We start from the raw sequence: 15,855 nt of genomic DNA, 5'->3' as shown, positions 1-15,855 counted from the left end.
TTCCAGTATTGAGAATACAGAAACATCATCAACATATCATTTGCTTATTCACCACTGTACAGTGAATCTACTTCAGGCAGAAGTTGGGTTTCAATATATTTAAATCCTGTATGATCTTTTGGTATTTGTCTCAAAACCTGAATAAAACTGAAGTGGAGTCATTGAAACATGATCTGTCTCTGGGTTGTTTCTGTGAATGTGTGACATCACAGTATCAATGCTTCCTGTTTGTGGGCATCAGATGTTGTTTTCAGTTTCTTTTATTAAGAGCATCATCAACTGCACAGAGTAGAAAACAGGGAATTTCTGCTTTGCTCTGTTAACTCCAGGCTGTGCGGTTCAAGAGATCTGATTGGCTCTTTTGATGAGAGTTTCTGCCAAGTAAAACAAAGGATGAAGCGAAGGTAGTTAAAGCAGGTTCAAAACAAATTGAGCAATTCAGATCTGGGTGTCAGACACAGTCTGAGTTTCTCTTCTCGTCACCTCATCTACCGCAGCAGAGCACAGGGCAGAACATATGGAGACTAACAACACCGAAGCACTTCAGGCAGACTTTGATGTATTTGAAATTTCTGAGGAGCTTGGATTTATCCTCAAGGAGCCACTGGTAAGTTTCATCATCATCTTTTCTTTCCTCATAAAAACTTGTTGTTTTTTTACCATATAGTAATCAAAGCAGATCTGAAACGAGACAACAGAATGTCATGACAACAACAATACTTTGAATACTGCACAAACAGAGACATGTTTGTTTACCAGCAAGGATTAGCTTCTCTTTATCTGGTGCTTTTCAGGTATTTGATCAGAGGTACATTGGTCTGTCCGGGCTGAAAATGATAATCATGCTTGTTTTTGAGTCAGGTTATAGACAGTTATTGATCCGGTGAAAGCCTGTCTCTTCAGGTTTTTATTGAGCCATTCACATGACTGGACCTACTCTGTGTTCAGCAGAATGAGAGTTCCATATACTCATGTTGTCAAATTTGGATAAGGAAACTCAAAAATAAGTACTTTACTGCATATATTTGCATTTTGAAACTTAATACACTGTCATCAACCTGTGAGAATGATAAATAATCAACTTTGGCATTTACTTTTCTAATTTTGAATGAAAAAATCAAACAGCGGCATGAAGCACAGCCCACTCTTCTGTTTACACAGTGATTTCCCATCAGGGCATCCTCATTTTCTACCCAGCTCATTTTCTCATCCTTCTCCTGCCTCCTCACTTAAAATGCTGTCTCTCTCTGATTGATAGCACCAGTCATTCCCTGACATGCAGGTCAGGCACCACAGCAAACATGAGCTGATGATGGTACTTATTACATTCTACATGAAAAAAATCAATCAATCAATGAACAATAAATTTTACTCTTTATCATCGAGACGAACCTTCCAGACTATTATCGGGTGTGGCTGGACCTGGCAAATAATCTCACACCTCTGATAGAGTCACGTAAACTACGGGACCTGGTTCATAAGGTGAGAAAGAACAAAGTCTTGATGGTGTTTGTTGCTCTCGAACATGGAAACATAAAAGCACGTGTTCCCAGATGCCGGTGTTGAGTCCCCATCTCTTGAGCAACCACAGGGAGCTCAGGCTGGCTCAGCTGGTGCTGGGGTTCATCACCATGGGATACGTGTGGCAGAATGGACAACATGCACCTGCTCAGGTAAAAACTGCAGAGCAATGGAAGGAAGGATGGCTGAAACTGTTTTATTACAATGAATGTTATATATATTATATGTTATTAAGTCAACAGTACCTGCTGCTCTACGAGGCTGTACTTTACAACAGCAATGATTTGAGCTAAATTCCTGGGGAACATGTTATTGTTCGTGAATATTTGGTCATAAACTAGAACTCTTTAAACCATTGACTGTGTATAAAGATGGATTTCTTCAGGTCCTCCGACCAGCCATAATTTCCCAGTTACGGGTGCTGTGATCTTGCACCCATGATTTCATTTGGAGCCAGAGTCTGCGCAGTAGTGATCAGGGGATGGAGCCACAGCAGCGAGGTTCCCTCCCATACATGCGCTCGACCAATCAGTCTGAGCCGTCAATCATGAAGCTTGACCCAGTTTTTACAAACTTTTCCAGAAAAACAAAGACTTGAACAAACATTAAAGGTCAGAAACCATCTTTGATGTATTTAACGTGCACACTGACTTTTAGTTTGGTCCACTTCCAATCAACTAACATGGGGGAGGTGGGGTTTATGATCTATGCTGCAGCCAGCCACCAGGGGGCAATCATGGCCTTTGACTTCACATTTGGGGAACCATTAAGTCATCCATGTGTATGTACAGTCCACAGAAAGCTACTATTTTACCTGGACACATGTCAGCAACATGGTTAGAAACCTCTGGATTGAAAGGATTGTTTTCCTTGGTTGTCAGATTCTCCCTAAAGCTCTGGCCTGGCCCTACTGGGTGGTGTCTCGCAGACTTGGACTTCCACCCATCTTAACTTATGCAGATTCAGTTTTAGCCAACTGGAAATTAAAGGACCCCAAAGGGTGAGCAATGTTCATTTGTTGCCTTATTAATGTCTTTACTTCATGCACGAGGCCAAACCCCCTCCTTTATTATGGTAGTAACCTCACCATTGAACTGCATAGTCTGTATTTCAGTCACGTAGAAAAATTGTTCAAAAAGAATAGCCTCCGCTGATGCTACTGTTTCTTTCATTTTCATTTCAGGGCAATGGAAATTGGGTGAGTAGAAGGAAAATAAAACTCGTTCACTCGCGTGATTTTCATAGTGTGATGATGATGTTGTGCTCATGCATTTTCCGAAATAGGAACATGGATTTGATAGTTTCCTTACCCGGGGAAGAGAGTTGCAGGGGATTTTTCATTGTGTCGTTATTTGTCGAGATGGCTGCTAGCTCAGGCATAATGGTTCGTACTGGCTGCTGTTACTCTTCCTCTTTCACATCAACTGTTTCTGAACCACAGACTGATGCTGCCTATTTCCTGTGTGTCCCTTTGATTGTCTGTGTGTGTTTGCTCTTGTTTTCTTACTGATGATTTTAAACCTCCAGGGGGCTCTGGTGGTGATGCACGCAATGAAAACCTCTGACCTCAGTGGCGTATGGAACGGTCTCATCAAAGTAACTCAGTCTTTGAGGAAGATGAAGGAAACTTTCAAACTCATGCACAGTAAGTTTAAATCAAACCGAGCCAAGTCTGAATTTAATTAATTTTCATGCTGTGACGTATATTGAAGCAATGAAAAGGTAATTACATTAAGTGGATTTGTGCTCTTTCTAGATCACGTAGATCCGACTGCGTTTCATGGAACATTGAGAATTTTTTTCTCAGGGTGAGTTTCAGTCTCCGTACGACGTTCTGCATATTGCAGTTATTAATGCTTTCAATATTTATCTCATCTGGTGCAAATATATCTAACTATGCATCATAATTCTCTGCTCCTCTGACCCTTCTTTTGCACTTTTCACTCTCGCTGCAAAAGTTAGCATCGGAAATGGTAGCACATGCCTAAAACAGCAACTCTAATTTCTAATTTCACCCAAAAATAAAAATTCACTCTTTTCTACTCCCCACTATGCTGATGGAGAGGAGGGGGAAGTGTTTGAGTCCATAAACCATTTTTGGAGTTTCAGGGGTAAACAGCGTTACAGCCAAATCCAATACAATTAAAGTAAATGGTGACCGATTCTTCAACCTAAAAAAAAACAACAGGTGTCAACTGCTTTGGTGTGATCCAAGTGTCCGTAAGTCCAGACATTCAAATTTGACTCGATACGGCAATAGTTTCACCATGTTTTTAGCGTAAATGTCCGCTACCAGAATTAGCTATGCTAGTGGAAGTAGCGATGCTACCCCGGCACCTTGAGCGAGAGCTAATGTTCAGTGTGTGTGTGCGAACGTGAACATGGCTCCAGAGGAGAATAACAGAGGTCATTTAGGCTAAAAACGTGATCGAAATGAGGCCGTTTAGGCGTTTTTTACCGTTTGAAGAAGTGGTCGCCCATTTACTTCAATTGTATAAGATTTGGCTGAAACACTGTTTACCCCTGAATCTTAAAAAATGTTTTGTGGACTCAAACACTTCACCCACCCCTCCATCCGCATAGTGGTGAGTAGATAATGATAACTATCCCTTTAATACGGCATGTTTATGGTTTTGAACTGTTTTAGGTGGCGAGACAACCCAATGCTTCCAAGAGGGCTGTTGTATGAAGGTGTGAGCAATGAGCCAATTTCGTTATCAGGCGTAAGTGCAGCCCAGAGTTCAGCCTTTCAGTGTTTCGATGCTTTGCTGCGCGTCCGGCATGAAGATGAGACAGGTAATGATGTATTTCCCTCAACCCCTGACCGCCGTCCGCTGCTTCTCATGAATGCATCCCTCTGTTTGTGCAGTCTGTTGATTTCTCTGACAGAAATTGTTTCGAGGAAAAGCTGTAGTTTTTCCTCTCTTTTTTAAAGGTCTCTTTTCTGTTCCCTTCACTGACCTAGGGCCTACCTGACACGCATGAGGGATTACATGCCTCCTGCCCACCGTCAGCTGATAGAGACTCTCTCTGCTCTTCCACCTCTGCGAGACTTGATCTCCTCCAGCTCCATCTCTGATCTCTGCCAGGCCTACAACGCCTGCGTGTCAGCGCTGGTGGATTTACGGAGCTACCACCTCAATATTGTGACAAAGTACATTGTCATGCCTGCTAACCAGGCCCGAGCCGTGAGCTGCCCACTCGGAGGCATGGCTACCCTCAAAGGGACTGGTGGATCCAACCTCATGGTCTTCCTTAAGAGTGCTCGTAACAATACACAAAAATCACTGATCTTAGAGACATCACCTGTGTCAAAAGAAACCGAAATGTCACATATTACCTCCTCTAAGAAGATGTTTTCACCACTGTCTGTGCTTTGGTTGGTTTGTTTGTTTGTAAGCAAGATGATACAAAACCTACTGGGCACTTTTACCAGGAAACCTGCTGGAAAGATGCAGTAGAGGTCACAGAATATCCCGTTAAATTGTGTTGCTGATCCAGATCGGGGGGGGTGATCCGGGAATTTCTATTTAGTACTTCCTTTAACATTGGGAGGATTATGACATTCATAACGGATTTCCCCAACTAATGGATCTTCATGAAAAAAAATCTTGATTTCTATGATGTGATCTGGTGCAGATCAAAATAAAAAAGAGATTATAGTTTGACTAGTGTTAAGATATTCAATCAAAATGACTAGAACGTTCATTTTTGAACCACTATCTCAAACAAAACGTCAAACTCTTTAATGTACTTTTTATTTGGCAGGATTGGGCTTCCATAGTTTTTAATACTAACGTAATCACATCTACACAATCTACACAAACTACACAATCTACACAAACTAATATGGCATCATCTGATTTGGAATGTGATGAGATTGGACACAAGATAATAACACATTGATATAAGTCTATTTATGTATTTATTCTCTTGATGGGATGTTTTTTGTTATTTGGACTGAGCTCATACTGACGTTTAATGTAAGGAAACACAGCCCCGGTCAAAATAATACATTTCACTGGGTCTCTAAATATACTCACTGGGTGTTGACTGATGTGTCTCAGCCCGTATTATACATGTGTCTCAAACAGTGGAAGCATAACAAGGTGCCAGGGAGAAACAGACAATGGGAATGTGGAAATAAATGTCACCAGAAATCCAAACTGTCATTTGTCTCATTTCATGCTGAAGTGAATTTGGGAGTGTACATAATACGTTTGTTGTTCAGTTTCTCATATGAGCTGAAGTACAAAGGAATCAGATATAATAAATATAATTACATAACAAATACACATTTGTTACATGTGATATCATGTGAAAAGCACAGTCATCAAGGATGTCATTTAAAATGAATACTGTCTGAGTTTAGTAGCCTGATAGCAGAAGGAAAGAGAGATTTTGAGTATCAGCTAGTTCTCCTCTGAGGTACATGATAACGGCGGCCTGAAGGCATCACCATGGAGGAAACCTTGACGATGCTTTACATGCTGTTCTGGTCTTTAATGGATAATCCATTGAACCAACAGATAAAAGAAAAAGTTAAAAGACCTTCGATCAATGAAAAATAAAAGTTACTTGAAATCCGCTGACTGACATTGAAAGAGTTCAGCTTCCCTCTCAAATGGACTCTCTGTTGTTCACGTTGGACAATACACTCAGTGTTAATATCAAACTTAAGTTGATGGTTAAAAACTGAACCAAGATATTGATGCGACTCCACAATCTGGACGCCTTCTCCGTGCATGACACTAGCTTTATATTCAGTGAATGACTTGTGTCTGAAGTGAATAATCATTTCCTTTGTTTTTGATGCATTGAGGTCGAGGTAATTATCATCACACTATTTAACAAACTCAGGGGTAATGCAGGACCATGATCAGACTCTGAAGTAGAGATAAGAGGACAGTGTCTAAGAAAACTTAATAACAAAGCTGCTCTCCTGAGAAGTCCTGCAGCTGTCAGTGTACAAATAAAAGGGTTGACAACACACAACCCTGAGGTGAACCTGTGTTTGATCTAGCGACAAACCTGGTGACTCTCCGCCACATTGGCGATATCCGTTTTCGCTAATTCACGTTTGCCTTTTTTAATTCCCTACTTCACTAGAAACAGCCTTTTTCTCTAGAGGGGTCATCTCACTTGAACTATTGGCTTCACTGCAGTCACACAAGGAAACTTGAACCCATGCTAGATCTGGTTTTGATAATATATATAACAATATAGCATATAAATAATATCGCTTTGTTCTTGGAAAAAGGCAACAGGCAATGACAAAGTTTTGAAAGACAAAACTTGTCTGTGATACTCGGATCATTAATAAAATGTTTTAATAAAACAGTCCTTTGGTTTGTCGCAGCTCACATGATTTTGACTAGAAAACACAGTATTCTGAGGAAAAATTGAAACTGTTTCATCGTCCCATTTGAATTACTGACACGATCCATTTGCACTCGAATCACAGCCTCTGTTGTTTTGCTTTGGATCAGATGTGACAGCGTCTCAGGCACCTTCCTCAAAGTAACAGCCTCTGTTGTCAACACAACAACACCCAGAAAAAACTGAATACATGAAGGTTTGATTTTTTGTTTTTGGAAGCACTCCATCCTCAGTTAATGAGCTGGAAGAGGGTTTCTGACTCTTTAAGCTATTTAGGTTACGTTTGCAAAATTGAGTCTCAATCTGGTCCTTTAACGACAGCTCTGCACGTCACTGTGTACTCTATTGATGGTGAACACATGAATATTATAAAAATAGCTGGAATATATGTAAACAAAGCTGGAGTGTCAAGTATATCTTGTTGCAGAAATGTAAATATAAGCTTTGCATAAGCAGAAGACATGACTGGGTGAAACAACACTATGGGCGCTCTCACACCTTCAGTGTTTGGTCCGCACCCTCAGACGTTTCAGTGTCGTCCAAAGCAAAATAACAGGTGTGAAAGGGGCCTTGAACTACCATTTGGACAAATAGACCGACATTTAGTTCAACAAAAAAAGTTGGCCTCAGCCCCGATCAAACTGAGAGATGGTTCGGTATGTTTGCAGTGTTAAAGTAGCTAATGTTTATTTTGGGACTTTTGGACCAACGTCATGATGTTCAAACAGCATTAAGCAACAGAAGAGTTCAAATACTTTTTTTTTTTTACCAGTGCTGAGAATACAGAAGCATCATCAACATATAATTTGCTAATTCACCACTGCACAGGGAGTCTTCTTCATGCAGCAGTTGGGTTTAAATATATTTAAAGCCCTGTGTGATCTTTTGGTATTTGTCTCCAAACCTGAATAATACTGAGGTGGAGTCATTGAAACATGATCTCCCACTGGTTTGTTTCTGTGAATGTGGGCTTCAGATGTTGTTTTCAATTTTTGAAGTAGAAAAAACGTTGGTGGCAAAGGTAGTAAAAGCAGGTTCAACACAAATTGAGCAATTCAGATCTGGGTGTCAGACACAGTCTGAGTTTCTCTTCTCGTCACCTCATCTACCGCAGCAGAGCACAGGGCAGAACATATGGAGACTAACAACACTGAAGCACTTCAGGCAGACTTTGATGTATTTGAAATGTCTGAGGAGCTTGGATTTATCCTCAAGGAGCCACTGGTACGTTTCATCGTCATCTCTTCTTTTCTCATAAAAACACTTAGTTTTTTCACCATATAGTAATCAAAGCAGATCTGAAACGAGACAACAGAATGTCATGACAACAACAATACTTTGAATACTGCACAAACAGAGACATGTTTGTTTACCAGCAAGGATTAGCTTCTCTTTATCTGGTGCTTTTCAGGTATTTGATCAGAGGTACATTGGTCTGTCCGGGCTGAAAATGATAATCATGCTTGTTTTTGAGTCAGGTTATAGACAGTTATTGATCCGGTGAAAGCCTGTCTCTTCAGGTTTTTATTGAGCCATTCACATGACTGGACCTACTCTGTGTTCAGCAGAATGAGAGTTCCATATACTCATGTTGTCAAATTTGGATAAGGAAACTCAAAAATAAGTACTTTACTGCATATATTTGCATTTTGAAACTTAATACACTGTCATCAACTTGTGAGAATGATAAATAATCAACTTTGGCATTTACTTTTCTAATTTTGAACGAAAAAATCAAACAGTGGCATGAAGCACAGCCCACTCTCCTGTTTACACAGTGATTTCCCATCAGGGCATCCTCATTTTCTACCCGGCTCATTTTCTCATCCTTCTCCTGCCTCCTCATTTAAAATGCTGTCTCTCTCTGATTGATAGCACCAGTCATTCCCTGACATGCAGGTCAGGCACCACAGCAAACATGAGCTGATGATGGTACTTATTACATTCTACATGAAAAAAATCAATCAATCAATGAACAATAAATTTTACTCTTTATCATCGAGACGAACCTTCCAGACTATTATCGGGTGTGGCTGGACCTGGCAAATAATCTCACACCTCTGATAGAGTCACGTAAACTACGGGACCTGGTTCATAAGGTGAGAATGAACAAAGCTTTGATGGTGTTTGTTGCTCTCGAACATGGAAACATAAAAGCATGTGGAACTCAGTCTTTGAGGAAGATGAAGGAAACTTTCAAACTCATGCACAGTAAGTTTAAATCAAACCGACCCCAGTCTGAATTTAATACATGTTCATGCTGTGACGTATATTGAAGCAATGAAATTCAAGGTAATTACAATAAGTGGATTTGTACTCTTTCTAGATCACGTAGATCCGATTGCATTTCATGGAACATTGAGAAGTTTCAGTCTCCGTACGATGTTCTGCATACTGCAGTTATTAATGCTTTCAAAATGTATCTCATCTTATCAAAACCTTTTTGGAGTTTCAGGGATAAACAGCGTTACAGCCAAATCCAATACAATTAAAGTAAATGGTGACCGATTCTTCAAATGTAAAAAAACAACAGAAAGAAACACAACATGCCGCCATACTGCTCACTGAAAATGCAAGTCCAGACATTCAAATTTGACTCGATACGGCAATATTTTCACCATGTTTTTAGCCTAATTGTCCTCCTCCAGAAGTAGCCATGCTAGCGGAAGTAGCGATGCTACCCTGGCACCTTGAGCGAGAGCTAATGTTCAGTGTGTGTGTGCGAACGTGAACATGGCTCCAGAGGAGAATAACAGAGGTCATTTAGGCTAAAAACGTGAGGCTGTTTAGGCATTTTCAGTTTTTTTCTGTTGTTTTTTACGTTTGAAGAAGTGGTCGCCCATTTACTTTAATTGTATAAGATTGAAACACTGTTTACCCCTGAAACTCCAAAAATCCGCATAGTGGTGAGTAGATAATGATAACTATCCCTTTAATACGGCATGTTTATGGTTTTGAACTGTTTTAGGTGGCGAGACAACCCAATGCTTCCAAGAGGGCTGTTGTACGAAGGTGTGAGCAATGAGCCAATTTCGTTATCAGGCGGAAGTGCAGCCCAGAGTTCAGCCTTTCAGTGTTTCGATGCTTTGCTGCGCGTCCGGCATGAAGATGAGACAGGTAATGATGTATTTCCCTCAACCCCTGACCGCCGTCCGCTGCTTCTCATGAATGCATCACTCTGTTTGTGCAGTCTGTTGATTTCTCTGACAGAAATTGTTTTCGAGGAAAAGCTGTAGTTTTTCCTCTCTTTTTTAAAGGTCTCTTTTCTGTTCCCTTCACTGACCTAGGGGCCTACCTGACACGCATGAGGGATTACATGCCTCCTGCCCACCGTCAGCTGATAGAGACTCTCTCTGCTCTTCCACCTCTGCGAGACTTGATCTCCTCCTGCTCCAGCTCTGATCTCTGCCAGGCCTACAACACCTGCGTGTCAGCGCTGGTGGATTTACGGAGCTACCACCTCAATATTGTGACCAAGTACATTGTCATGCCTGCTAACCAGGCCCGAGCCGTGAGCTGCCCACTCGGAGGCATGGCTACCCTCAAAGGGACTGGTGGATCCAACCTCATGGTCTTCCTTAAGAGTGCTCGTAACAATACACAAAAATCACTGATCTTAGAGACATCACCTGTGTCAAAAGAAACCGAAATGTCACATATTACCTCCGTGAAGAAGATGTTTTCACCACTGTCTGTGCTTTGGTTGGTTTGTTTGTTTGTAAGCAAGATGATACAAAACCTACTGGGCACTTTTACCAGGAAACCTGCTGGAAAGATGCAGTAGAGGTCACAGAATATCCCGTTAAATTGTGTTGCTGATCCAGATCGGTGGGGGATCCGGGAATTTCTTTTTAGCACTTCCTTTAACAATGAAACACAATCTTGGTTTATATGATGTGATCTGGTGCAGATCATAATAAAAGCGAGATTATAGTTTGACTAGTGTTAAGATATTCAATCAAAATGACTAGAACGTTCATTTTTGAACCACTATCTCAAACAAAACGTCAAACTCTTTAATGTACTTTTTATTTGGCAGGATTGGGCTTCCATAGTTTTTAATACTAACGTAATCACATCTACACAATCTACACAAACTACACAATCTACACAAACTAATATGGCATCATCTGATTTGGAATGTGATGAGATTGGACACAAGATAATGACACGTTGATATAAGTCTATTTTTGTATTTATTCTCTTGATGGGATGTTTCTTGTTATTTGGACTGAGCTCATACTGACGTTTAATGCAAGGAAACACAGCCCCGGTCAAAATAATACATTTCACTGGGCGTCTAAATATACTCACTGGGTGTTGACTGATGTGTCTCAGCCCGTATTATACATGTGTCTCAAACAGTGGAAGCATAACAAGGTGCCAGGGAGAAACAGACAATGGGAATGTGGAAATAAATGTCACCAGAAATCAAAACTGTCATTTGTCTCATTTCATGCTGAAGTGAATTTGGGAGTGTACATAATACGTTTGTTGTTCGGTTTCTCATATGAGCTGAAGTACAAAGGAATCAGATTTAGATGCTGTCGCAGGACAAGCCAATAAATTTGGAGACAATTCTACACATTCCCTCACAATAATGGGTGTTTCCAGCTCCGCTTCCAACAGAGCAGAACAAGTGTATTAAGAGCTTCTGTGGGATCCGAATATGTGTTTGCAAGAGAGACCCAACCTGAAGCATCAGGACGTAAAGGGAGAACACGTGAACCTTACGCATGGATGTCTGGGACCTCTTTATGAAACTAACCTTCATAGGTGGAGGATTATTTTCCAGAGTTTTGTGTGAGAGAGAGCTCAGAGAGAATTAACATCAATTAAAATTCTCTGGTAAACACAAAGTGCAAATACAAAGTTTGTCTCGACAATCGAAATCCTCTTAGGGCTTGAAAAACATTAAAGATGCTCTCGTGACAATAGATCTAAAGACTCATCTTCGCTGCCTTTACATACGAAAAGAGACGCGTCGGTTTAAACCTGCACGTGTCTTTTACATTAGCAAGGTTGTTATGCGATATATTCACAAGATGGCGGTGCAGAGAATGAGAGTTTTTGACAGCAACAAACACGGCGACGATGGATGAGGTCCTGATATTGTACCTTTTAGGAAAGAGACAGAAATGGCCACGTTGTAAACGTTGTTGGCCAAACCTCCTACGTCTCGCTTTAAAAAGTTCTTCCATTGTTTTGATTTCTTCTTCACATTCTTTCAGTTCAGTCAGACAACTCACGTTCAAACATTTATTGCAGCATTACAACAGGTTTTGTGTTTGGCGTCTAGGCTCCAACTTAATCACTCCCCCATATGATTACACAGGAATGATGGGAGTGATGAGCAAATACTTGTAACCCCCCGTTGGAGCCTACAGGTGGATGCTGGGGTGGTGGAGGGGCTGAAGTAACTGGTAGCCATACTGCTGCAGCAGTGTGAGCAAAGGGGATGATGGGAAATTCCTCTCTGGTTAAATAGACCACCTGATAAGGTGGGTGTGTAATATAGATGGTTGTGGAGAGTGATGTATGTCACATGATGTATGTCACATGATTGGCGCAGCGCAGCTGGAGTTGCCTGCCAGAACTAGCTCGCCGGCGTCGCCACATATTCAGATTCAGACAACTTTATTGATACCAAGGAGGGCAATTCATTTGCAGCTTACAGATTTTTTACGATCACACAAACAAATAGAGGTCCGTGAGGGCATCAAGATAAAGATTAAGGAGGTAAAATAAATAGCAAAAAAAAATGTACCTAATAAATAGACATTTGTTACATGTGATATTATTTAAAAAGCACAGTCATCAAAAATGTAATTTAAAATGAATACTGTCTGAGTTTAGTAGCCTGATAGCAGAAGGAATGAGAGATTAGTTCTCCTCTGAGGTACAAAATGGGAACATGGATTTGATAGTTTCCTTACCCGGGGAAGAGAGTTGCAGGGTATTTTTCATTGTGTCGTTATTTGTCGAGATTGGCCGCTAGTTCAGGCATAATGGTTCGTACTGGCTGCTGTTACTCTTCCTCTTTCACATCAGCTGTTTCTGAACCACAGACTGATGCTACCTATTTCCTGTTTGTCCCTTTGATTGTCTGTGTGTGTTTGCTCTTGTTTTCTTACTGATGATTTTAAACCTCCAGGGGGCTCTGGTGGTGATGCACGCAATGAAAACCTCTGAGCTCAGTGGCGTACGGAAGGGTCTCATCAAAGTAACTCCTCAAAGACTGAGTTACTTTGAAACTCATGCACAGTAAGTTTAAATCAAACCGAGCCCAGACTGAATTTAATCAATTTTCATGCTGTGACGTATATTAAAGCAATGTAATTCATGGTAATTAGAATAAGTGGATTTGTGCTCTTTCTAGATCACGTAGATCCGACTGCGTTTCATGGAACATTGAGAATTTTTTTCTCAGGGTGAGTTTCAGTCTCCGTACGACGTTCTGCATACTGCAGTTATTAATGCTTTCAATATTTATCTCATCTGGTGCAGATTTATCTCACTATGCATCATAATTCTCTGCTCCTCTTACCCTTCTGTTGCACTTTTCATTCTCGCTGCACAAGGTAGCGTGGGAAATGTTAGCACATGCCTCGATTTGCAACTGTAAAACAGGAAGCTAATACGGCATGTTTATGGTTTTGAACTGTTTTAGGTGGTGAGACAACCGAATGCTTCCAAGAGGGCTGTTGTACGAAGGTGTGAGCAATGAGCCAATTTCGTTATCAGGCGGAAGTGCAGCCCAGAGTTCAGCCTTTCAGTGTTTCGATGCTTTGCTGCGCGTCCGGCATGAAGATGAGACAGGTAATGATGTATTTCCCTCAACCCCTGACCGCCGTCCGCTGCTTCTCATGAATGCATCACTCTGTTTGTGCAGTCTGTTGATTTCTCTGACAGAAATTGTTTCGAGGAAAAGCTGTAGTTTTTCCTCTCTTTTTTAAAGGTCTCTTTCTGTTCCCTTCACTGACCCAGGGGCCTACCTGACACGCATGAGGGATTACATGCCTCCTGCCCACCGTCAGCTGATAGAGACTCTCTCTGCTCTTCCACCTCTACGAGGCTTGATCGCCTCCTGCTCCAGCTCTGATCTCTGCCAGGCCTACAACACCTGCGTGTCAGCGCTGGTGGATTTACTCAGCTACCACCTCAATACTGTGAGCAAGTACGTTGTCATGCCTGCTAACCAGGCCCGAGCCGTGAGCTGCCCACTTTGTGAGATTGGGTACGGGAATTTCCTTTAAGCACTTCCTTTAACATTGGGAGTTTTATGACATTCACAACGGATTTCCCAGGGGAATAACTAATGGATGTTCATGAAAAGAAATCATGGTTTCTATGATTTGGTGCAGATATGACATCACGCTGTGACGTCACAGTGAGTGTGGTCCAACAGACCTGACATTTTGAACCAGGCAGAATCTGCTTTTTAGTGGAACTTTTGACATGATAGTTTGACTATGTGTGATAACATATTCTATCAAAATTAGTAGAAAGTTCATTGTTGACCCACTATCTCAAACTAAGCGTCAAACCTTTTAATCTACTTTTTTTACTAGGATTGGGCTTCTATACATTTTAATACTTATGTAATCACAATATAGGATATTCAGCATTTTAACAGATCATGTTGCAGAGAGGAACTAGTTTTAGTTCTAAAATCTATAAATCATAATTTTCTGAAATTATATTTCTATTGCCATTTATATATATATATATAAATGCATTTTCACACTATTTGTATAAACCTTTTTTTATAATCTCTTACTATAATAAAACCTGATGATTTTGCATTTGACCTGTTTTAAAACTATTTGCACTATGGAATGTAAATGTACTGATATTACAATGTATGTAATATATATTGATACAAATTACAGGATTTTTCGGAACTGCATGTGATCAATAAACTGATTTGTGAGTAGAAATAAAGAGAAACTGAACATTGGAACTCATATGTCCGTAAGAGTAAGAAGACAATGACAGAGGAGGGAGGTAAATACAGAGAGAACTGTGGTCTGGGGGGGAAATAGAGGAAGGAAGTGCTGCAGAAATGAAATGATGCTGTTCCGATGAAATGGCGGAGGCCTGGTGAAATAAAAGCGAAGGCGAATCAGCTGCGGAGAATGACAGAGAGACAGACACAGTGGGAGTTATCAGGGGAGACGGGTGAATGGACAGACGTGGGATCAGGTCCCTCAGTTTGATCGACTGCAACCCCCCGCCCACCTCCCAGTCGTCACTTGGAGGTTGAGAAGTAATCACATTAGAAGAGAGGAGAGAACAGAGCTGCACCGCACTGCTGCTGCTTCTGCTGCTGCTGCTGCTGCTGCTGCTGCTGCTGCTGCCACCGAGCCCTGGTCATGGTCCAACTCTGCTCCACTAAAGCACAAAAGATGTAGAACGTGGACGGCTTGACACCGGCCGAACGCAGCTCTGGCTGTCGCTACCCTTCACAATGCTTCTAGCACTCAGAGGACACAGGAGAACAGCAAATCACCTTCAGTTGAAAATGTTTTAATGATGTAGAAACAGTAGAAAAATGCATAATATTGCACATAATCGCTAAATTGCACTTTCTCAAGGTACAGATCTTTGCATGGAAATGACCTGAATAATGTCGCCTACTGCGTGATCTAAGAATGGGAGGCCCGCGTGTGTGTGTGCCTGACATGAAACAGTGATGCCGCTGTCATAAACTCCAAGAATCCAGTAAATAACAGCGAGCAAGTTCAGTGTCATTGCTACATTATTTGTTGTTTTGAGTTTTTGAATCAAAGCTGGTGGCTACATGTTTTCTCTGCTGTTACGATTGCTACCGTGGATCCCCGAGCACTGTGTATAGCCCTTCTACTCCTGTAAGATCAGTGCACAGGTGTTTGTGTGGGTTGGCAGACAAGGTGTGTGGTGTTCCTGTTCTCTGTGGCGAAGGAAAAGAAAAAG

At 41.2% G+C, this 15,855-nt stretch overlaps 1 protein-coding gene and 1 pseudogene across 1 annotated transcript; both read left to right on the top strand.

Annotated features, from left to right (window-relative positions):
• The first annotated feature begins 289 nt into the window (after positions 1–289).
• LOC118119113 (indoleamine 2,3-dioxygenase 2) lies at positions 290–11,322 on the top strand. Its single transcript, XM_047342226.1, has 10 exons — positions 290–607; positions 1,387–1,482; positions 1,554–1,673; positions 2,403–2,521; positions 2,705–2,719; positions 2,806–2,905; positions 3,049–3,166; positions 3,278–3,329; positions 9,869–10,017; positions 10,188–11,322. Exons 1-10 carry the CDS (start codon positions 518–520, stop codon positions 10,682–10,684), a joined length of 1,356 nt encoding a protein of 451 aa, XP_047198182.1. The 5' UTR covers positions 290–517; the 3' UTR covers positions 10,685–11,322.
• Positions 11,323–12,814: 1,492 nt separating this feature from the next.
• Positions 12,815–14,156, top strand: LOC118119162 (annotated as a pseudogene).
• The last annotated feature ends 1,699 nt before the right edge of the window (positions 14,157–15,855 follow it).

Source organism: Hippoglossus stenolepis, chromosome 12 (assembly GCF_022539355.2).
Source record: "Hippoglossus stenolepis isolate QCI-W04-F060 chromosome 12, HSTE1.2, whole genome shotgun sequence".
Classification (NCBI taxonomy): Eukaryota; Metazoa; Chordata; class Actinopteri; order Pleuronectiformes; family Pleuronectidae; genus Hippoglossus; species Hippoglossus stenolepis.
Note: the sequence above shows the minus strand (reverse complement) of the source record. Positions and strands in the feature narration are given on the sequence as shown.